The 23,926-nt window shown below is 36.9% G+C and overlaps 3 protein-coding genes and 1 long non-coding RNA gene across 8 annotated transcripts; 3 read left to right on the forward strand and 1 right to left on the reverse strand.

Annotated features, from left to right (window-relative positions):
- Positions 1–12: 12 nt before the first annotated feature.
- Positions 13–18,430, reverse strand: LOC116291053 (dynein axonemal intermediate chain 7). Of its 3 annotated transcripts, none has more exons than XM_031698176.2 (21): positions 18,388–18,430; positions 18,042–18,150; positions 16,559–16,650; positions 16,098–16,202; positions 13,284–13,433; positions 12,286–12,366; positions 11,118–11,183; positions 9,641–9,744; positions 8,908–9,106; positions 8,006–8,107; positions 7,609–7,735; positions 5,778–5,987; positions 5,011–5,161; positions 4,101–4,207; positions 3,644–3,699; positions 2,625–2,735; positions 2,388–2,477; positions 1,592–1,663; positions 1,294–1,443; positions 699–800; positions 13–388 (listed from the first exon to the last, which is right to left on the reverse strand). In XM_031698176.2, exons 1-21 carry the CDS (start codon positions 18,388–18,390, stop codon positions 251–253), a joined length of 2,325 nt encoding a protein of 774 aa, XP_031554036.2. In that variant the 5' UTR covers positions 18,391–18,430; the 3' UTR covers positions 13–250. The 3 variants fall into 3 exon arrangements, with proteins under 3 accessions (XP_031554036.2, XP_031554034.2, XP_088882748.1); XM_031698174.2 differs by having other exon boundaries at positions 5,778–5,990; XM_089026622.1 differs by lacking the exons at positions 16,098–16,202; positions 16,559–16,650; positions 18,042–18,150; positions 18,388–18,430 and adding an exon at positions 14,287–14,715 and having other exon boundaries at positions 5,778–5,990.
- On the forward strand, positions 13,455–16,220 carry LOC116291055 (uncharacterized). 2 transcript variants are annotated; one of them, XR_016119143.1, is made up of 5 exons: positions 13,455–13,840; positions 14,685–14,797; positions 15,044–15,105; positions 15,531–15,660; positions 16,128–16,220. It is a non-coding gene; the product is annotated as an uncharacterized LOC116291055 (long non-coding RNA). The 2 variants fall into 2 exon arrangements; XR_016119142.1 differs by lacking the exon at positions 15,044–15,105.
- Positions 18,431–18,494: 64 nt separating the features above from the next.
- LOC116291054 (uncharacterized) lies at positions 18,495–20,391 on the forward strand. Its single transcript, XM_031698177.2, has one exon. It carries the CDS (start codon positions 18,609–18,611, stop codon positions 19,638–19,640), a length of 1,032 nt encoding a protein of 343 aa, XP_031554037.1. The 5' UTR covers positions 18,495–18,608; the 3' UTR covers positions 19,641–20,391.
- A 219-nt stretch (positions 20,392–20,610) lies between these two features.
- LOC148912840 (THAP domain-containing protein 2-like) lies at positions 20,611–22,099 on the forward strand. Of its 2 annotated transcripts, none has more exons than XM_089026627.1 (4): positions 20,611–20,774; positions 21,001–21,191; positions 21,299–21,459; positions 21,598–22,099. In XM_089026627.1, exons 1-4 carry the CDS (start codon positions 20,756–20,758, stop codon positions 21,698–21,700), a joined length of 474 nt encoding a protein of 157 aa, XP_088882753.1. In that variant the 5' UTR covers positions 20,611–20,755; the 3' UTR covers positions 21,701–22,099. The 2 variants fall into 2 exon arrangements, with proteins under 2 accessions (XP_088882753.1, XP_088882752.1); XM_089026626.1 differs by having other exon boundaries at positions 20,612–20,774; positions 20,998–21,191.
- The last annotated feature ends 1,827 nt before the right edge of the window (positions 22,100–23,926 follow it).

The raw sequence follows: 23,926 nt of genomic DNA on the forward strand, positions 1-23,926 counted from the left end.
TATCAAGCAAAATTCTAGAAAAAAGGTATTTTATTTACGAAACCAATATTTACACGAAACAAATGTTTGGCGACGGAGGTGTAAGTATTTTAAGAGAATCTATAAAACAATTACGAATGGGCTGAAATACCAGGGATTTCGATATCCCAGTCAGCATTGACATCTGAAATGACGTGACCTCCATTAATTTTTTTTCCTTACAATTTAGCCGCACACGAAATGACAGGCAATTGCTTAATTCATCCTGTAATTAGGAGTATGTGACAACTTTTGTTGCCGACAGCAATTGATAAACGCAGTCCACAAAGAGAAAACTTGAATCCTTGATGCGCTGCACGGCTTTTTCAGATGCACCGTCTCTAACCATATGGTACAGATTGGAATGGAGCTATAAAATTGGAACAATAGACTGAGTTACAATCATACCAAATATTTTTCTCGGGAAAAAATCCCAGCTCGTCGCGAAATTCCCGGAATTCCCGGAATTTTGTAGGAAAAAAATGATGAAAATTAAATATTGATAATAACAAACAAACCAAAAAAAAAAACACGAAAAACATAAAAAAGCAAAAAAAAATAAAATAAAATAAATAAATAAAATAAAAACAGGAAAAAAAAGCAAAACAAAAAACAAAAAAACAAACAAAAAAACAAAAACAAAAACAAACAAAAAAACAAAAACAAAACCATCTCAATACCTGGGTATTGTCAGCGGAATTATCTGAAAACTCGGTGTCTTCTTCTTTCATCTTTAGTTTACAAGAACTTCGTGTGGTGAGTAAATACAACGACCAGTCTTCCTAAAATACGAGCATCGAGAAACAATTAGATATACGATGTAATATAGAGTGCATACCATTAAGTTTAAGTTTAAGTTTAAGTTCTAGAGTACAAACACTATTACACTATTTGGTAGTAAATAGTGCTAATTAAACAATAAAACAATAGGATTAGCATAATTTAGCAGTATTTAGTGGTATTTATGTTACACACTTATAGTATTTGTACTCTACTGAACTTACTAATTTGCGCAAATTTGTTCATTTTGTTACTTCTTTTTCACGGATATATTATTTAATTTTCACGGATATTTGGTATGCACTCTATTCAAAAGACTGAAGAAAATATGTTTTACTTTTATCGCAAGTCGTAACGTTACGATGTTATTGAAAAACATTTTTGATTTTAGGTCTCTTCCAAAACATTCCGAGACGAGTAAAGTAATACGATGTAGATCGTGGGAGTTTTTTTTTTGTTGCAAAGACTTGAAAGAATTTCAAATAAGATACTTACCTCAAGGAGAAGATCATCTTGGAGTTGTTCAGCGGTTTGTAGAACGATTTTATCCACACTTGAATCAGCATTCCACTTACTCCAGCTGTAGGCAAAGGCTGATGCAGTGAGGGATATTTCCTGATAAACTTCGTTCTCCAGTTTCTCATCCTAGTAAAATAATAAAGACACATGTTAAATATTAAGTCATATTAAAAATTATTGCAGCTTATTGCCAACAGGTGGGCAGGCAGGCAGAAAGTAAAGAAATATAAGCTGCTATGTCTGTGGAATGCCATAACGAACACAATTTTCTTACCTTCTTATTAACGCTTACATACTTCTCTGCATCTACAGCAGGGAAAACATTGACCCCGGCAGTCTGCATGGCCTACGAACACAATAAAATATGCTTACCCCACTGATAATTTTTAACTGCTTTATAAGAAACAATAAACGTTTTTGATACGGCGGCCATCTTGAATTCTATTGTTTTGATTCAGATACTATGGGTTGCCGAGGGGCAACTATTGGAAACATTATAGACTGTACAGCTGTCTGGGTATATTTTTGTATAACTTTACACTTTACATCGAAAAAGCAATTGAATTTTTTGGTAGTTGGATCAATATTTGCCAAGACTTCCGTCAGCTACACGGCTGCCATGGTGCCTTAATACGCAGCCCGTAAAGTCCTCGACTGGTAATGAATGTGAAGCGCATTCAGATATGTGAAATGCGCTATATAAGAACCCATTATTAATTAATTAATTAATAATTAATTAATTAAATTATTCGAAAAGGTAACCACGCCACTCCATATTTTATAAATTTGCTACGTTTGCTCCCTCGGCATCCCGTCATTCAAGATGGCCGCCGTGTCAGTAAAAAGGTCTATTTAAAAGTATATTACTACTCAATTATAAGCTCACAAAACAACTATTAGCCATTTCGAGATTTAGGAAAAAACAGGGCCGAGTTGACATCGCAGTGCATTGTGGGATTGTTTAGGAGACATATTTTCAAGATAGACCCACAATGCATCGTAATGCCAACTCGACCCATTTTTTCCGCTCAACAACAAACATGGCCAAGTTTAGTATAGAAACCTAATACCTTGATGAAGTCTTGTGGTTTCATCCATTTCCCAATGAGATGGGAAACCTCTTGCAAGTCGTCTGGCTGTGAGAGACAACAAACATCATCCTGAAGAAGAAGGAAATGGATTAAATTTGATTGCAAGGATAAGATAAGATAGCTTTAAAAAAAATAAATAGACAAGAAGAAGAAGAAGAAAAAACAACTAAAAAATTGAAAGAAACGAAGATTTAACCAAGAGGATAAGGTGCTTACCTTTATTTCTATCTCCAGTTCAATAATGGCAGCAATCAGTGTGAATAAACAACTGTTGGTCTTGTGAGGACGGATTTCCCATGATTGGAATGGCATGTTCAGGTACAAGTCCTACACAACAATACAATGAATAGAGCGTTTTCACTCACGTCACAAGGCAGCCATATTGGTGTACCAAAAAATAGAAACTTTCTGCACAGTTTTTGTATGAAAATAGAGTTCAATTCCAGGAGAATAGAACATGTATTGCTTTGCTACACCAAGATGGCCGCTGTGACGTCACGTGAAAACGCTCTATGTGAAACCTTAAATGGACAAAAAGTTTCGATAAAGTATGAATGATAGTTTTTAAACCGCTAAAAAGTATTTCAAATGATTTGTAAAACCGAGGTGGCACTTTTCCTCTTGAAATTATGGATTTTCAGCTCACAAAAAAAAAAAAAAAAAAAAAAAAAAAAAAAAAAAAAACAACAACAACAACAACAAAAAAAAAACGCTGCTAATAAGAGGTTGATAACAGTAACACAATAGCTAATGAGTTTTATACTTATTTCAATAAAGTTAGTCACCAAAAACCTAGAAAGCTGTGATCGCTGAGAATCATTGGGAAATGCTTTATATCCAACAAGTAAAGCTTTTGACACAAACTGCAGCAGTTGAGGATACTCAGAGGAGGTTAACTTGTAACTGGTAGAAGATCTCAAGTCCATCAACAGTTATCAAGCGGGTTGAAACATGTAAAATGTATCTACCTATAATCCTTGTTGGTCTCAGCTTTGTAGCTTTTCAGGTGACTAACTTTATTGAAATAAGTGTATATAGTTGAATTGCAATGGTGGAAAGGATTTTATATTTCGTTGGTCAATTTTTGCTGGCTTCATGACACCTGTTTTGCAGAGACACCATTTTCACGTCACTATTTCAGCAGGACGCCTTGAGTAAAATGCATTGCGGTAACTGAACTAAAATCGTGGACAAATAACTTGTAGTTGATAAAACTTTGGAACTTATTGAAATACCTGGGTAGTTGCAATGGAACCAAAACCTGTTGTCTTGAAGGACATCATTCTTGTCTCTGGAAAAAATGATAAAAAAGTTATATTTTTTAAAGCGGATATAATCAGAAAACGCACTAAAGAAGGGTGACGTAGCTCCGGTCCGATTCCCAGGCTTGACATTACGTGTGACTCAGTAGAGTTTGTTATATCTATCTCTTGATTCCAGAATTTTTCTTCGGATTCGATACTTAATTCGATCTTTAAGTTAGCCGTGCCCTGAATTAGATCAGCCAAGAGGTTGTTTCAGGGTTCGATCTATAGGTTAGCCATGACCTAACCTTGATCTGCAAAGACGCTGTGATTGGCTAACATTTTAAATTTTTCTCAGGTCCGCTGGCTGTCATTTGACTCTCTTAGGAATGCTTGCAAGCTACCAAGGAAAGAAAAGGCAAATCCCTTCTATTTAAAACATAGCTACCTTCTTCATATTGAATGTCTGTCAGTCCGTCTAGACGCCATTGCTTCTTGGACGGCTCCCACCAGGCCAACTGTGGCTTCTCAAAGTAAACCACGTTGTTTGGTAATCTGATGTGTTGAAAGAGATAACATTAGCACCATAAATAGGAATTACATCCCTCAACGAGTGACGCCTGCTAGTTTATATAATAATACTACCACAGGAAGTCCGCGGTTATGTTAATAACCAAAAGTGGTTACCATGGTAGCCATGAGTGTCATGGTTACCGTGTCATTTGCTCACCAAGCCCTACTGGCGATTTGAATGCAATCAGCCAGATGTCACAACGACATGGAATTTTCCCAAACTTTGTCTGCACGTTTTCCTGGCATATTTTCTTATGTGCTGACGTTATTCACACATGAATATAATACATTTCAAGCTTAGTAAGCACCATGGAATACACTAGTTTCGCATTCGATGCACACCGCTGTTTTTGAAGACCATATACTCGTTTGCATAGGCTTAGTCTTGTTTATAAGCCAGCTATTCACAGATACCATTAAAAGTCTTTGGGATTTCAAAACATTGGTATTTTTCAAGCTGCACATTCTTTACATTAAAGTTGACATTTGCAAATGATTAACTCTTAAGCCTTTGCAGATGAGTCTTCAGCCATAAAACACAGCGGTATCTACGGAATAATAAAAGGGACTATTTTGAAATAGTTGTATATCAACACTAGCTACCATTCTTGTTCCCAGATCCTACTCGGTTGTCGTTCCTCCACGTCAGAGAGGAGGAATGACAACCGTGGAGGATCTGGGAACGAGAATGAACTAGCTACAGTCTCAACTAGTTTATCCAATCTCGTTCCCAGACCCTACTCAATGGCTAACGAGAAGGGTTGGGAACGAGAATGCTAGTTTACCTAAAATTGATGGCAAGAGGTGGATTGGGTGCCTGGAATTGGCTGGTGGAGGCTGATAATGGAGGAGCATTGCTACTAGACGCCGATCCTGGTAGAGTATTGGTCCCTGATTGTGTCTGGTAAGGAAGCCTCTTCAGATCAGGGGAAACAACTGCAATACGAAATTGAAGGAAATTTACTCCACGCCGTATCATTCAACTACCACACGTAGGTGAGCATAACAGCATAAGACGTAATTTGTTACCAATGAGCGCGCATGATTTATTTTATTCGCTTGTGAAAAATACTAAACATTATTAGAGACAGCTAGTATCAACCCCAACAAATCAATAACATGTATAGACATGAATTGCCCTAATTCACTATGACGTCACTGCTTGTTTATGTGGGGATAGAATCGCCAAATCCAATAGAAAATTCAACAAAATTTGCTCCTAGCGAAACAGTTTAATCTAAAATGGCCTGGTTTTCACATATGATATGTGTTAATATGTACTAAAAAATATTCTGAGCGTTTTCTGGCTATTCTACTTCTCTTCGTGGATTGATACGGGTTTTAGAACGATTTTCGGTGAATTTGCGTTGATTTGACCCCCTCTGACGACCATGATCCTTTGCGTTTAAACAATAGATTGTTTTGATGTGACGTCATAGTGAATTATGGGTAAATCATATGCACAAACCACACTCAATTCATTCCACGCATACTCGCAGCACTTTACTTGCAATCCTTGCAATATGCACATTATTTGCAATATTTCGCTTACTTTGCTGTATTATCCAGTTTTTGACGTGTTTTGGTTGAGGAGGAAGCTCCAGTAAATCAATAAACATGATAGGTCCAATAACACCAAATGCCCTCAAGTCAACTACATCGTCGTCATCTTCGTCATCATCTTCTTCATCAAGGGCTGACGTGGTTTCTGCAAGAACCTCTTCACCTGATTGGTCGGTCTTTGTGACGTCATCTGCTCCCTCTTCTAGTGACAAAACAAAAATCTTGTAAAAACCGCATCAATTGACAAATTGCTTTTTACTATGACTCTCCTTCTACAGCCCCGTTTACGCTGGAGATTTTTGCGGCGACTTCTGCTGCGATTTTTGTGGCAATTTTCGGAAATATGAAATCTTTTGTCTCATCCTTCAAAAGAGACATTCGTCTAGGAAAATCTTGGTATCCTGAAAAAAACTTTACAAGTAAATTCTTTACCATTATTTATTATGGACAATATAAAAAAAAAATAAAATAAAATAAAATAAAATAAAATAAAATAAAAATAATAATAATAAAAAAAAATTAAAAAATAAAAAAATAAAAAAAAAAATAAATAAATAAATAAATAAATAAATAATAAAATAAATACAAATCACAGCAAAAATCGCCGCAAAAATCTCTAGCGTAAACGGCGTTTACTGAATCTAGTTTAGAGTTGTTGATTCTTACGGAAGGAAAAAAACACAAGGAACCTAGAGCAAAACCTCCTAGTACACGAGAAGACCAAAAAAAAAAAAAAAAAAAAAAAAAAATCGCCGCAAAAATCTCCAGCGTAAACGGCGTTTACTGAATCTAGTTTAGAGTTGTTGATTCTTACGGAAGGGAAAAAAACGCAAGGAACCTAGAGCAAAACCTCCTAGTACACGAGAAGACCAAAAAAAAAAAAAAAAAAAAAAAAACCTAGACAGAATTAAAGTGCCCCTAATCACTAAATCAATATTTTCCGCATTGATCCTACATAAAGTGAATAGTTGAATGGTGGAATATTTCAATATGATTTGAGTGATGCATCTTGGATATATCAAGGTTTATACTCCCGATATGCTAATGAGTGTGATGTCATGCATGTAGAAGAAATTTCAGTTTATTTGTCATCATTTGTAAATTAAAACACTGATCACTATGAGAAAACAAAATATTATTTGCAATAACCTTTATGTTACCAGGTGATCTCGGGGAACGCGCGCAAAGGATTGTCGTAGTTGATCAGGCGGTCCTAGTTTCAGTCGTTTATCGGCGAACAAAGGGCTATCATATGCATTTTACGATAATTTCATGAAAGTATTGAAACCACAACGTAAACATTGACCAATAGGTATTCGTTATAAGAATAGGTAGAATTTTAAATGCATTGCTAGTCCATAACGTAGCTAGGGAAGCAAAGATTCAGAGTTACTTTTTCTGACTTCGGTCGCCATGTTGTTTTCGATGGCCCGATTAGATTTCTTCCTGCGCGATGATTGGCTAGTTTTTGATGGGCTGTCAAAACGAGATGCACCTGTAAACCCTGAGTAAGACAATGATGTTTTATACAGGATATTTTACTACCCCAGAAAATGGTTGTATATTTAATAATGCTTTTTATGACGTAACACTCATTGAAGAATGAAGAATAAACTTTGGCATCTCCAAGACGAATCAATCAACCCATATAAAAATATTTCAAAATGCCATTTAACTGCTCACCTTATGTAGGATCAATGCTGAAAATATTGAGCTAGGAGTGAAGGAAACTTTAACAGACATAATAAAAAGCATGACAAGAAAGATTAGAGTCGATAGGCAAAGGTAGAAGAAAAGTGATATCTCTAGGTTCAATCTACCTGCTTCTGTTTCAGCCTCTTTTATAGTTTCTTTTTGGCTGTTCTGTTCACTGACTTGACTCTTAACGCTCTTTGCACTTGCTCTACGGCTCCTGGTACTCTTGCTGCTACCAGTACGGGCTGCACTCTAAACAGAAATGAATTCAAGACATGAAAAACAATATGAAACGATAAACTACGAGAGTGGACTTTTGACGATGCGACGGACATCTTGAACCGCTCGCTTCTCACTGCTGTGATCCGGATTCGAGCCCCGCCTTAGACTGGATCATATTTTGGCGTATTCTGGGAAGAGCAGTACGTAGCAACCAGTTTTTAAAGTGTCCCGTTGTCCCTGTGGTTTAATTCGGTAAAGCTGCACTGGTTACCACCGCCATGTTTCTATCTAGTAACTAACCTTTCTCCTGCTCGTCTTGCTTGCACGGCTGATGACCGATGCAGACTTTGGTGTAGTCGTATCTCTTGGTTCGTCTTCTTCTTTGGCTCCTTCCTCTCCTTCCTTATCACACAACGAACAACAGTAATGATAATTTGCTTTCTGACTTAATGAAACCCATAATGATGGAGAGAGACTCAAATCTAATACGTTTACAACTCTTGGGTGGACGGCTTACTGCCTAACAGGTTTTGCAACCCAATAGGCCCTTTGCAATTAACGTTCACGTGTCTGAACTGGTGAGCAATATTTTTTATTTTATTCTAAATTGGGGAACATTTTTAGCTGCTTGTAAAGAACTGAATGAAACGATGTGTAACCAGTGTGTTACGAAATGCAGTTTTATTGCAATCTCTCGAAACAGGTTGTAGAAAGTTTGTTTGCTCTCCAGTATATTTCACCCATAGGAATCAAAATGTTCATTCATTTCTCTCAGCGAATTCATTAGCACGTGATTACTGAGCTGCAGACGGCCTATTGATAAGACAGCAGATAGACCGAATATGACGTTTGCATGATGACGCCATTAACCTCTACTACCAGACTCCCTTGCACACTTTCTTTTATTCAGTTAATTAGCACCAATTGTCTTACTACTCTCATGAGGAAATACGAATTTAAATAAGAGAGAAAATTCGCGAAGTATTATGGTAGAGGGAGTCAATAGTCCTCTTCAGGTTCCCTGCGCCATCTTGAAAGGTAGCCGTGCCTTTGCATCGAAGCAAGGTGTTAAAAAAGGTCTCTAACTTTGCAAGCTCACCGTTCGTCTCGCTTCGATGCAAAGGCACGGCTACCTTTCAAGATGGCGCAGGGAACCGTGAAGGGGAGTATTGACGCCGTCATGTAAACGCCCTATGAAATACCTCTTTCTTTTCTTCTTCTGTTGGTTGAGAAACTTCAACGACCACTTCAGGTTTCTTTTGTTTGGGATGAAATGATTTGGCCAAAGGACTAAGGTGGTCATAGGCGGTCAGCAGAAGTCGTATAGACACATCACCAACGGCTAAAGACTTAGGGATCTCTATAGTAAAACCTTGTTGATCAAAGGTCACTGACTTGAGCCTGGAAAAAACATCACGTTATTAGATAATCGTAATAGACAATAATTTAACAATACCGCCGAAGGCGAAGTGATTACATATCGGTGGAATATTTAACCTTAGTAAAAATACACAGACGATTATTGAAAATCTCGCGCGCTGATTGGTCGAGAAACTCACACTATCACACGATAATCACCTCCAGCGATAATCCAAAATGGCGGCCAGCCGCTTTGTTGCCGTTACCGGGAAAAAATGTCTCCTATCTTCTTCTTTTTTCTTTTCTTTTTGTTGTTGAAATAATCACCTGTGTATTTATACTCGCGTTTCAATAAATATTCCCTGATATTCACTTCGCCTTCGGCGAATAATCGTTAAATAATCATTTAGCCTGAGGGGAATAATTGTTTTTGTATATGTAATTTTAGACTTGAATATCAGAAAAGTCGAGATTCAGGATAAAAAACCGGAAAAATTTGGAAAACTTCATAATCACCGCTCCAGCGGTGCAATCAGCTGAAAAATTTAATCTCATTTAATCATTAGTATTGCTGACCTTGGGTTCTTTGCGATGTTACCCCACAGACACAAGGTTAAATGCGTAGTAGTTGTTATGAACTCAAGATTCTGGGATTCTGGATCAACATTGTCAGAAGCATTCTGTGGATATCAACACATCATTAACTTAATAAGGTAACACAACTTTAGTCTAAAATAGAGAAATTTAACGTGAGCATTTCCTCATAAAACAGTAATGATAAAAGGGTAATTTCTACACCGTGAAAAGATGAAAAAACTGGAGTCCTTTACTCCAACGAAGGACTAGTCAGTAAGTTTTTTCATCTTTTCACGGTGTATAATTTACCCTTTTATAATTACTGTTTCATTAGAAACACCGACGCAGCTCACACTAGTTTTTAGCTAGTTATTTCTTCTTATTCCCTTATAAAGGATAGTTCAAGGTACTACAGTATACGAGTCCAATTCAATAGTCCCGGGTCTTCACGTTTTTTTTGTTATACTGAATAAATAGTGTGGAGTTGATACTTGTTCTGTTGATTATAAGATATGGCAGTGTCTCCTATCGTCTCTATGGATATTGTATAGTACTTTCTGATTTCCTTTTCAAATTTCAAATATTGGTTCAAATGTTGCCTAATAAATTGTTGGGTCAATTGTTGGGTCAATTAATGGGACCAATGTTGGGTCAAATGTTGGGTCAGTTGTTGGGTCAATTGTTGGGTCAAATGGTCAAATGTTGGGTCAAATGTGGAATCAATTGTTGTGTCAAATGTTGGGTCAAATGTTGGGTCAAATGTTGGGCCAATTGTTGGGTCAATTGTTGGGTCAAACGTTTAGTCAAATGTTGGGCCAAATGTTGGGTCAAATGTTGGATCAAATGTTGGGCCAAATGTTGGGTCAAATGTTGGGTCAAATGTGGGGTCAAATGTTGGGTCAAATGTTGGGTCAAATGTTGGGTCAAATGTTGGGTCGAATGTTGGATCAAATGTGGGGTCAATTGTTGGGTCAATTGTTGGGTCAAATGTTGGGCCAATTGTTGGGCCAATTGTTGGGCCAATTGTTGGGTCAATTGTTGGGTCAATTGTTGGGTCAATTGTTGGGTCAAATGTTGGGTCAAATGTTGGGTCAAATGTTGGGCCAAATGTTGGGTCAAATGTTGGGTCAATTGGTCAAATGTTGGGTCAAATGTGGGGTCAATTGTTGGGTCAAATGTTGGGTCAATTGTTGTGTCAAACGTTGGGTCAAATGTTGGGTCAAACGTTGGATCAAATGTTGGATCAAATGTTGGGTCAAATGTTGGGTCAAATGTTGGGCCAAATGTTGGGTCAAATGATGTGTAATTGAATTTTGGGTCAATTGTTGGGTCAATTCTTGGGTCTAATGTTGGCTAAATGTTGGGTAAATTTGTCAAAATTTGGGTTAAACATGGGTTAAATGTTGGGACATTCTCATGAATACCCAAACAATTAGCCATTAATAAGTCCTGTTTTTCACCACCTTTTTCTACTGACCTGAAGTAGCTGCATGGTTGTCCTGTCCAGTATAAAACCAAGAAGTTCTTGAAGCTTTGCTATTGACTGTAATTTTAAAGTAAAAAAAGAAGAAAAAACATGTATTACCAACCTACAGTGATCTGCAGGCTGGCTGAATTATACTCTTTCTCAATAAGATCTTGCATAATCTTAACCAAAAGCTTATTCCCAACTTAATCACATACTTTCATATTTAATTCCTTAGATCTTTTCAAAGGTTGGGCCTTAAGTTCTCATCCTGTGATGGGAGTATAGCCTTATTTAGCTTAGAGATAACGTTTTTCCATTTCAGACCAGGGGACATTTTGAGAATTAAGATTCCTAGTTTGAGTTATAAGCAGATTTTGGGTCTGTTTTTTTGGGTCTCCAGTTAAATTTTGGGATGCATAATTGTTCTAACTTTTTTTATCCAAAATATCCCAAGAATGCAAGAAATCAAGCATTTGTGGAAATCATAATTGGATTTCAATGGGAACAAGCCCTGGTCCTTGTCTAATTTTACACAAGTAAGCGTTTTGTTTAAGTCAGGGATGAGATTCTCCTAACACAGAATTTTTCAGACAGGTCTCTTTTTCTCAGATTCCTGGATTTGTCCCTGTGAGTTGTATACAATTTAATGTGTCTACTCATACACAACCCTTACGCAAAGAAATGATTCTCTAGGAAATGATATGCAGTCTGAAGTGGGAAGATATTACACTCAGACTTAAAGAAGTTTATTGCGATAGAGATGTTATTTATTTCGTTTTATATATACTAGTTAGGATAGTACGTACATGCGAATGGATCAAAAGCTGTGCTATATTAGTGAACGGAGCACAGTGCTAATGCCATCTGCGAGCGCAAAGTTCTGCTCGATACTGTGACTATCTTTCTTTTTACGTAAATAAATTAAAAACCGAAATAACTATATAATAAAATGAATAAACACCTTTTTTCTGTTGCTCCAATTCAGTAATAAAGCACTTAAGAAGTGCTGTTAGCACTCAAGAAGTGTGAGAAGCACTCGCCTATGGCTCATGCTTCTCCTTACACTTCTTTCACGCTTACATCACTTCCTGCATGCTTTATTACTGAATGGAGCAAGGAAAAAGCTCCTTTATTCGGTAATTCTCGTGATGGTCCATCAGTCTAGACTAGTACTCACCTCCTTGTTTCTAAGTATGTCTTCTTCTGTAAGTCCCTCATATTCACTATCTTGAATATAATGCTCCAGCTCAGATATCAGCTGACAAAAAATTTTTTATTGTTGTTGCAGCATTCAAACAAGTGTGATGGAAAACTATAAACTAATCTAATGAAATATGACTTAATTGCAATGTTTTGATAAGATTACCTTTTTGGAAAAAAAAAAAAAAAAATTCCCTTAAGGAATTCATAATATAAATAAATAAATAAATAAATATCTTTTTGGTAGCCCCCTATATACAAATGTAATATTTATTTGCCCCCCCCCCCCAAACAAACATTTTCAAATAATCAAGGTAGATATAAAATCGTCCTCAGCCTTATTTCTGGCTTAACTTTACTGGACAAGATGACCAGCAGGGCACTAGAATTTATCAGACAACTTTCAATTGTAACTGGATATTGTGCAATGACTGGCCATTATTTTAAGCCCTGATGCTAAAAGCCACTCAAAACCATTACATTACTGTCTAATAATTATCTATTAGTGAAGAAATGGAAAACGTGAGCGCATAGTGTGTGTATTTACATGTATAAAGCAGGGGGCTGGCAGAACATGAGAGAAGTGTTAGGAGATGCGTGACGTGTAGCTGAGTGCTTCTCAATACCTCTCAAGTATTCTGCCAATCCCCAAGTGCTTTATAACTCCACACAAAACAGCAAGCAAGTTTTTTTATTTCTTTTATAAAATACAAATAACAAAAACCGTTATTTTAGATAGGGATGATGCAATTGAAAGTGAATCATGTGCTGTGTGCTCCAACCACAGGGCCGCCGTAGCCACAAATTTCTGATTGGTCCGGTTTTTGAGGGTTTTCAGTTTTTCTTATATTTTTTTGAAACCGGACCAACCATACCGGTGGCTACGGCCAGAACCAATCAGAACTGGAGATTTAAAATATTCTTAATTTCATATAATAATACTTATTAATTGACTACAGTGTTGTTCTTACTCACCTTCAGAGTGTTTTCACATTCATCCAGTACGTCCTTGACAGGCTTAGGTGTAGGGCCATCCAGCTCTTCTTTCCAAAGATGCATATATGTATTGAGCTCATTTTCAAGGCAGGGATCTGGGCTGCCATCACACTGCATGTACCTATCCCACTTTAATTCGATGAGTTTGATTAGTAATGTGACAGAGTCAAAAGACACTATTTTGGACAGTAATTATTTAGTCATAAATCTATATTTTTAATTAGGAATGCCTCGTGTACACATAGGAATGTAATTCTTTAGTTAACTGTTTGCGTGGAAAATGCGTAAGCAAGAAATAATTTCCGTACGTAATTACATTACAGTGAGTCATGCCTAGGTTTGGCGCTTGTTTACGTAAGTTCGTGTTTGGGACATCCTGTTTGCGCCTAGGGCGTGCAACATTGCATAGGATGTGTAAGGTCTTAAGAATGCAGGTTTTTCCATAAAAATAGGCCCAAACTAAGCTTAAATCAGTGTAGTAAAAGTTCTTGAAGACGTTGCACATATCAAGACAAGGAATTCTCTACGATGTAAAGGTATGAATCTTTGAAGCCTTTTACACTTATACCTAGGATAGATTTAGGACAAATCTATGTTAATATCGTTAACTAGTCGTTATATTTTATAGCTTAGATTTTCTACATATTTGTTAAGCATTCGTTTCATGTTTTTGTAATGCTAGTCGCATTAGCGCGTAATTTAGTACAAAGTTATTCACGCAGTAGTAATTTAGTAATCACGCTGAGTGTATCTTGTCTTTTAAACTCTTTAAAACGTTTACTATAGGATCGCTACCGCCTTACTCGCTTGTTTAACCTTTTTACTACGATAAATAGCCTTCACTGCGGGATAAAAGACCTTTTCTTTCCAACCTTTAATTTGTTCGCTACTTAAACTCTACACTCAAGGTCATTGTCGCGACCGCGTGTTCAGTAAACCGTGTAATTCTTAGTTTGTCATAAACAAAGGTTAAAATACTTACCTAAAGCCATAGTTAACCTCTAGTCAATTTTTCCTATTGCTTTTTCCATTGGTTTAGTTCATTTTAAACGGTTTACCGACTTGTACATTAAACTTTGCAACCTAGTAATTTTCACTCGCGTATTGTAAACACTGCTAATCAGTATGCAATATTCAAATTACCTGTGACGTAATTTACGTATTTCCGTTTCTAGTTATATCTAGCAAAACTGTATTTTATTCATAACTTTTAGCTATTTAGATAAGCTACAAATTTATTTTATCTCATTGTAAATATTTTTCTTGTTTTCATTAGAGATATCCTGTAATCTCGTTCCCGTTTTTTTTTCATGTATTGTAAAGTTGTGTGAATTTTTCAATAAATTCTTTTGTCAAAACCACTTGCAATCTGATTCATAGCTGAGCGCCTTGCCGCCGGTTACAGTAAGATTCAGCTGTTTGATGTGCTAGCCTTGCAGCCTTACGAATTCAAGAACCAAGGGTGGTACAGTACGTATATGTAGCAAAAAAAGGTAAAGGTAATTTATTTTACTTCAACAACCTGGGGAGTGGATTCCCAATTCTCCAGGGCCAAGGGCTCATGTTTAATGGAGCTCGAAGGTGCGCCCTTTCCCGCGGGGGGTACTCTTGCCCGTGTAGCATATGTGTATTGAGCTCATTTTCAAGGCAGGGATCTGGGCTGCCATCACACTGCATGTACCTATCCCACTTTAATTCGATGAGTTTGATTAGTAAGATTCAGCTGTTTGATGTGCTAGCCTTGCAGCCTTACGAATTCAAGAACCAAGGGTGGTACAGTACGTACATGTAGCAAAAAAAGGTAAAGGTAATTTATTTTACTTCAACAACCTGGGGAGTGGATTCCCAATTCTCCAGGGCCAAGGGCTCATGTTTAATGGAGCTCGAAGGTGCGCCCTTTCCCGCGGGGGGTACTCTTGCCCGTGTAGGGTAAGAATGTGCTGCTGAGCCCTCTGAACCCTGACCCTATTCCAGACCATACTCTGTTCTGGTATTGCAAAAATAGATACCCTGTTCCAGAGGAGAGAGCGTGATTTCATATACCCTGTTCCAGAGTGAGCCCAATTTTATATACCCTGTTCCAGAGTAGAATCGCTGAAAACCATACCCTGTTTGGCGGCACGTACCTGTATAGCAAATATAGGGGAGTACCCCCCCCCCCCTGGCGCCCTACCCATTCTTATTATAACTGCTCCTTTTTATAACTGCTCCTTTTACTAATTAAAGCTACACAGAACAGAGAAAAGTCAGAACAGACGTGGAGTTGTTGGAGTGAGGATCGAACTATTGACCTCTAGCTCTGCATGAAGGCTGTGCACTAACTGAGCTACGCCTGCTCCTGAGTAGTAAAAATTTTGTATGGATTTTTAGAGTAATAATAATAATACTTTAATAATTAACACATTATTGGAAAAAAATGAATTACAATGTGTTAACAAGTAAAACAGCAAAAAAATGCACAAAATCGTTAAAACATACTATACTAGGGACTGGGTTACTTTTGAAATAAATGAATGAATTTACAATGTATTAAATAGAAACCAAACGTCTTATTTTAGCATTTATTTTAATAGAAATTTGGCTTACTCTTAACTACTACACTATGTATACAGAATAACTAATGTGGTATTTGACCTACATTTTGACCTTTGATAGTCCATTATTTTGTGCCCCAGGAGAAACAGACTATATGGCCTTGTGTCTTATTTCATGGCGGCCATCACATGATGGTGCAAAGCTTCTATTCTAATTATTGTTATGACATAACAGCTTAGTTTAGATTAATAATGTTACCTTTGCTTTTATTCTATGTGATTCTTCAAGTGCCTTCAGTTGTTGGGCATTGTTTTCAAGAGCTTCCTTTACTTCATCTAACTCAGCCTGATGTCTGGCCTTCTCCTGTGGAGGGGTGTCATAATAGTGATTTTAGGTTTACAGCAGGACGTGCAAAAAAATGACTGATTTTACTAAATAAGGTGTAAGAAAGCTCGTTTGGCAGCAAAATGCTTGTGTATAGAAGTATGTGAATACACTGAATGTGGTCATCTGTATGTGTGAATGTTATGTATGATTATTTCAAAATAAATAAATAAATAAACAAATAAATAAAAATAAATAAATAAATACAGTAAATAAATAAGTAAGTAAATAAATAGATAGATAGATAAACAAACAAACAAATAAATAAAGAAATGCATAAATGAATGAATGAATGAATGAATGAATGATGGATGGATGGTTGAATGAATACATACCGCTTCCCACAATCTTTCTTTTTCTTCTCTTTCAAGTCTTTCTCTTTCTTCTTGTTCTCTCTTTTCTTCTTCTTCTCTAAGTCTTGCCTCCTCTAAGACAAAACACAATTTCAAACCAATTAATCAACTGCCCACTATTTCTCCCTTAAAATTTAATGGCTGATATATACAGGGTGGTAAAGTGGGGTACAAATCATGTCTCATGAAAAAACAGTCAAGTCACATTTTACAAAATAAATGTTGCAGCTTGCATCAATGTCGATATTCCAGGACGTAAATAGAAACGGTCAAATCATGTTTCATGAAGTAACCCTTTACGTCACTGTAAAAAACTAGCTCACACATCAATGACAAAACGTGTGTAAAATTTGTTTGACATAGCAGACAACCACACCCTATTATATATAATCCTAAAAACAGAGGGTCTAAAATGAGGAATCTTTTTTTGATTCGCAGACTTTCTTAAGTTAACAGAGTTAAAGTCAAATACAAAGAAAGATATTAATTTACTGGTAAAGTATAGGATTTGTGCAACTGCATTACAGCCAATACAGGGCAACTGCAAAAGTATGGCCTTTTTTAATGTAATCACCTCTCTTATAACAGACTTTTGTACATTAAAATGGCACATTTTGATGCATAGCTGGCTTATTTTGACTAAAAAAGGAGTGTAAAAGCTCTTTTGGCATCAAAAAGCCCATGCATAAAAAATGCAAATATATTTAAAATAAATGCAGCCATAACTCATGTTATGTGCATGTTGTTCTGATATGATAATAGTTTACTAAACAAATCTAGTGTGATCAGTGGATGATATAGACCTCTCCCAGGGGGGTACTCCGCCAGAATTTGGGTAGGGTGTTCCATTGGGATTCTGAAAGGAGTACCCTGTTTATGACAAAAAAAAATCAAATTTGTAGACCCTGTTCATGACAAAAGATATAATTAATTGCACTGAGTTCCTGTTTTAATTATCATGTCATCTCGCATATCTTTTTTTTACGACCATGATAACTAGTTTCGGTCAGTATGAAAGTAGAAACCCTGAATATGACAAGAAACTCAGGAAGAACTTGGAACTTGAGTGAAATTGCATACCCTGTTTATGACAAGAAGCTCGAAAAACCATACCCTGTTCATATGGGAGTACCCCCCCCCCCCCCCCCCGAGACCTCTACTAATTTCTAATCATCACAAGCAAGATTGATAGCACATGACTGGCAGTGCGGATTGATGCCAAGCAATAGAATACTCTCTGGTTGATAGCACATGGCGGGCAGTGTTTGCCTGTCATTGTAGGCTGGTAATGAGATTTATTGGATTCATTCAGCTGATTGATGCCAAGCAATAGCATACTCTCTGGTTGATAGCACATGACGGGCAGTGTTTGCCATTTGAGACAGCTATGGTTTTATTGCATAATTATTGTATTATATAGGTTTTACTACAGTCCATATCTTTTACTCCACAATCAAACTCTCACCTTCCTCTTTTGCTTTCCGTTCGGCTTCTTCTTTCTTCAGCTTTTCCTTCTCTGCTTTACTAAGCTTCCCGCTTTTGGGAGTCTTGCCTTTTGCTGCTGGCTTCGGAGGCTGTGGGGGAAAAAATATAGCAAAAATAGTCAAAAATCTTTGAGAAAACTGTACATAACTTCTGCCATTTCATGTTGACAACCACATAAACAAACGTTCATTTTACTGAAATAACTGGCTCTTTTTTTAATAAAATACAACATGCACTCGAAGAATTTTATCTTTGATTATGCTTGATAGTTTTGGTCTTGGTTTAGGATAATTTAGGGCATAAAAAATAGAGTTTTTCAAGCTCACCATTTTGAGAAATCCTGATATTTTTGCTCCTTAGCGACAGATCAGAGCCTGCTATCTTGAATACAGCGGATATTATAATAAGATACATGCGCATACCTCAAAACAAAATGGCGGACGACACGATGTTCTGTTAAAACATCTTACTAGTACAATTGATTGCATTTTGTAGGATATTTCAGGTAAAATAATAGTATTTGGTAACTCTATTTAAAAGAAGAGGCATGGAGGAATCAGTAATCATGGAATTGGAGAAATCGAAGCAGAATATAACGAAAAATCCTCAGTTGAAGCAAGCGTTTGGAAAAGCAAAGTTGTTCGAAATTCGGCGACTCGTTCGAAGTATCAAGCGACTTTCTGCTAAAAAGGGAACGACGCAACAGTTAGAGAAGAACAAGAGAAAAGTTTCAAGGCTTGAGAAGCAGTTAGAAATACTTAAGGACCTTCACGTGGACACGTTTGTTAAAGCTGCTTCTGCGAAGGCTCACGGAGATGAATTGAATTCCAGTGATTTGATGTCAGCAGATGACGAAGAAGACGTAGCTACGAAAATAATAGTTTTGGAAAAAATTATAAGCACTGTTGGTTTAGATAATATCAAAGATTTAGCAGCTACAGTAAAAAGAAAAGACACCAAAGTTAAGTCCAGCAAAGAAAAAAGAACAAAAACATCTTCCACTATTTCATCAACAATTCGTACGAATTTGCTTTTTGAAGATGACAAGGAGCTTGATATCTTCATAGCGGAGAAGAAAGAAGACAAGGAATTGGATGATTTTTTTAGTGATCCTGTTGTTTCTGATTGTAACCCAGTGGATTTTAACGAAAGCAGGGCTCACAAAAGGAGAAAAATACAAGTCGAAGATGAGTCTGATGATATCACAAGTAAAGCTTTTGACTCAGTTTTTGTGGGAAATTTGAAAAGTGGAAAAGGAAAGAAAAAAGTACAAAAAAATAAAAAGGGTTTTAAGGATAAAGAAAAGAACCGTTTAGGTCAAAGACAACGGAGAAAGCAATGGGAAAAGTTGTATGGGAATAAAGCTCTTCACTTGAAGAATGAGAAGAAAACACTAGAAAAATCAAGTGATGTTGATGAAAAGAAGAGAAGAAGTAAGGTACCACAGGATAAGAAAAAGCAGAAATTTGAGCCAAAGACCAGCTCGGCTTTGCATCCATCATGGGAAGCAAGCAAGTCAAAGAGAAAACAAGAATCAATAGTAGAGTTCAAGGGTCAAAAGATTACCTTTGAAGACTGAGAACCACATTTTATCAACCTTGAATAGAAACAAGAGGGAAGAAAAAAAGAAGACATTTTTGAAAACAATGTTTCATTTTAATGGCATTAATAGACCCCTTGCATGTGACGTCAATTAACTCAATTGGGAGGACATAACAAAAGAATTTCAATCTCCTGAGAATTGGAAACATATTGTTATGTTCTCCAAATAGCCCACTTGTGAGCTTTGCTTGTCACACACAAAGGTTTCAGTACGAGGCTATGTGCTAAATTAAATTAATTCTTTTCTCCTATCACTGATCACCGAGCATCATGCACGAAGCCTCACATTGAAACCTGTGTGTGTGACAAGCGAAGCATATCTCGGAAGTGGGCTCTAATTGAGCTGCATTCCAACGTGCTGCAAGGGGTCTATAGGACCAGGCTTAAAATAGTGGCTGGTCAATAAAAATATTTTTTTTGGTCATAATGTGTACCTGTTTCGGCTACACTTTGTGTCATTTACTAACGGTCCATTTCTTGTAAACGGTTGATCATGAGAACAAGGCTTAAAATAATGGCTGATCAGTTGCTGGTCAAGACCACAGGCCAAACTAGTTTTATCTTACATGTATGTAAGTCATTCCTAATTTCTAGACTTTACTAGTCAAAATGACCTGCAAGGCAAAGATTTAAGCAGACGAGTACCAGTTCCAGCTGGACATTGCCTGATGTCTGGCCATTTATCTTAAGCCCTGGAAAAGACATAAATATTGATATAACTCAAACAACTTAAAGAAAATGACACATGGTCTGAAATGGGAAAAGAACTATAGGTAAAGAGGTCTATAGTCAACACTAGACTGTATGCCAAAATAGGCCCTTTGCAGGATTAGGTCACGTGCTTGGTTACCGCGTAGCAACGCCATGTTGGGACGCAAGCGTCCCAAGCGCCATATTGAAATTATAACGTGACGAAGCCATACTTGAAGTTTTATATTCAATTTATTTGCGATCTGTTCGAATCTGTTTTAGTATTAGTCAATTTTCTTAAAGTTATTAGTCTCTTGGATTGTTTTCTTCGAGTTTTTTGTTTATATTTCAAACATCAAGACGATTTTTTGACGTTTAAACCCGAAGTGAGCAGTGGACCGCATGGCGAACAATGGTCAAGGTAAGCAACCTTATTATTCATTCTTTATTTAGCGCTTTCTGTGTTCTTACTCAAGCATTGCTAGTAAGCTAATTCAGCTCAACACATTTCACAATGAGCTGGAGTACATGCCTGTTCTTCTTGTAAGGTTGTTGTTGTTGTTTTGACATTTTTTCTTGTGGTTGCTGTTGTCATTTAATCAGTATTATTTGTCTTATACGTGTATTTTTTTAACCCTGTTTAGCAGATGATTCTGGTCCAAGTTCCCCAGTACCTAAAAAGAAGTCCAGAGGTGGAAATTATCACTGTTGTGTCCCGATGTGTACAGGTGATAGTCGCTACGAAAGTTCGTTGTCATTTCACCGAATACCTAAAAACAAGGAAATGCAAAAGCAATGGATTATCAAAATAAGAAGGGACGTTGGCCCATATTTCAAGGTAAGTTAAGGCCTATCTTTACTGAAATGGAAATGCTCTTTATTAACTAACATTTTCTTTACTATGTTTTCAATGTAACTTAACTTACGCTTATGGTTTGTATGTAGATAACATCTAAGACCAGAGTTTGTGGCAAACATTTTAAAGAAGAAGACTTCCTCCCTATTGATAATTCAGGAAGACGGCGTCTTAAAGAAGGAATAGTCCCTACTGTATTTAACTGGGCAGTAACAATAAGCAGACGAAAGATTATAAGACAAGTTGAAAGGTATGTTATCATGCAAGTTGTTTATTTAAATGTAAATCTAAATATTTAATCTGCATTGGCCCATCCAGCAGATCAGTGGTATTCTGACATAGTTGATATTGTTTGCTGAAAAAACCGAAATCCTTCTTTGGTTTACAGTGGCACACAAACAGATGAGAGTGATGTGGAAGCTTTAGAAGATGATGATTCAAACCAACCTTATGAAGAAAACACAACCCAAGCCCCAAATATTTTTGATTAGCTCAGAGAGACAAAAGCACAGCTACTAGCCTTACAAGCTGAACTAGCAGCAGCAAGAAGAGATGCCAATGCTGCCCAAGAAGAAGTAAAGCAACAAAAAGAACAAGTTGCAGCAGAACTTGCCATCTACAAGTTCGGGTTAGAAAGATTCTCCACAGACAACGATGCTATTAAGTTCTACACTGGGTTTTGCACATACAAGCATTTGATATTTTTTTATAATTTTGCTAGGCCTTCTGCAGAAACAATGACATACTGTTATGCTACAGGTATATTACAAAATCGTCCGCATATGAGGGCGATGCAACTCATAGATGAGTTATTCATGTTTCTAGTTAGAATTAAATTAGGGCTATTTCAACAAGATCTTGCACATCGTTTTAATCTACATATGTCAACTGTGAGTAGGAAATTAACAACCTGGGCTAACTATTTGTATTTTCTGCTTGGTAATCAAATGATTTGGCCATCAAGAGCTGATGTGAATCTCAAGATGCCAGAGGAGTTTAAAAGGCTTTATCCTACAACACGTGTAATCCTTGATTGCACAGAAATATTTGTTGAGACACCATCATCTCTCCTTTTGCAGTCCCAGCTTTATTCTACGTATAAGAGTAACACAACACTTAAGGGTCTAATAGGTATTGCACCACATGGTGCAGTTACATTCGTTTCTTCTCTTTATACAGGGGGCAATTTCTGATAAAGAGATCACAAGGTGTTCAGGTGTATTAGATTTGCTTGAGGATGGTGATTCTGTAATGGCAGATAAAGGATTTGATATCAAAGATTTGCTGAGGGACAGGGGTGCTCATCTGAACTTCCCTCCCTTTTTACAAGATAGAAGGCAATTTTCTGAAGCAGAAGTGCTAAATACAAAAACAATTGCTAAATTGCGAATACATGTTGAAAGGGCAATCAGAAGGATCAAAGAATACCATATCTTTGACTCGGATGTCCCATTGTCTATGATGGGCTCAGTTAATCAAATATATACAATTACCTGCTTATTAACAAATTTTCAGGGGCCCTTGATATTAAATGGAGACAAATAAAAACAACCTTCAACATGTACTTCTAATATTTGTTAATTACGCATGAGGAAAAATGGAAACTACAATGTATTTATACCACGTGCAGTACTTTGAAACTAGCTCACTGCACCAACCATGCATGAAATAGTTAATGAACATTTGAAGCCAGTTCTAATCTAACTGTATTCCATGGGGGTTTCAAAATCCTCATAGAGTTTCAAATGCAAAGGTGACATAATTTGAAAATATAGCTTAGTAACTTTACATTACGATTCTATGCATAGATGACTAAAAGCTAGTTCTGATATTCAGATTTTCAACTCTTTACAAATCCAAAAATTGAATAAAAATGGTCTAAAATGGAATAACATTGGTGTGATTAATTCTTGGTTATTGCCCTTAGTCATACTATGTTGCCTGTAAAAAATATTGAAAAAAAAACTTATCAACTTTATTTTTGCTTTCCCGGAAAAAGTCCTTGTCAAACAGGATTCTCTGACAAAAAAAAGTATTGTCATTCATGTAACTAAAGAAATCGCACCATTCAATGCCAGTAATTGCTAACTGACATTGCACTTGAAAATAATAGTCATGGTTCTTCTTCAGTGTTTTCTCACTTGTAAGTGGGTCAATGTCAACGTATCTAACATTTTTGAAATCTGTTTCTCCCTCTTTGACTACTTTTATTTCCAAGAGCCCAAATGGTTGTGATCCTAGTAGTATAGGGAATGGGGGTTCTAGCGCAGTGACCACACGAGGATTTCCCGTTTAAAGTCACTAACCCGTGTTTGCGTAGCCCTCATTCCCTATGAGACCCCCAGGATTACCCGTGGGGGTAACAGCGCACTCAAAATATGTTACTTTACGCCAGGATTACCCGTGAGGGCAACAGCGCAATCTCAACACGGGCAAGATCCGTATCAAAAATCCACCTACGGACGACCCCCCACTCCAAGTGTGGTTGAGGGCAACAGCGCACTTAAATATATTAGTCTATATATGGAGTGCGAAGAATGTAAAGAGTTCGTTAACGACTTTTGCATAATTTGTCTAAGACCTAAAGTTATCGTACCTAAGCCAGAACCCTTTTGGTGTTGTGGTAAGAAAATGCAAATAGAAGACGACACGTCAGCACAGTGTTACGAGTGTGGTAAGAATATTCGTAATGCCGTACCAAATGCTACCAGAGAGCA

This window comes from Actinia tenebrosa, unplaced genomic scaffold, assembly GCF_029948245.1.
Source record: "Actinia tenebrosa isolate PJP-AT-01 unplaced genomic scaffold, QUT_ActTen_1.0 PGA_scaffold10__47_contigs__length_13832649, whole genome shotgun sequence".
Classification (NCBI taxonomy): domain Eukaryota; kingdom Metazoa; phylum Cnidaria; class Anthozoa; order Actiniaria; family Actiniidae; genus Actinia; species Actinia tenebrosa.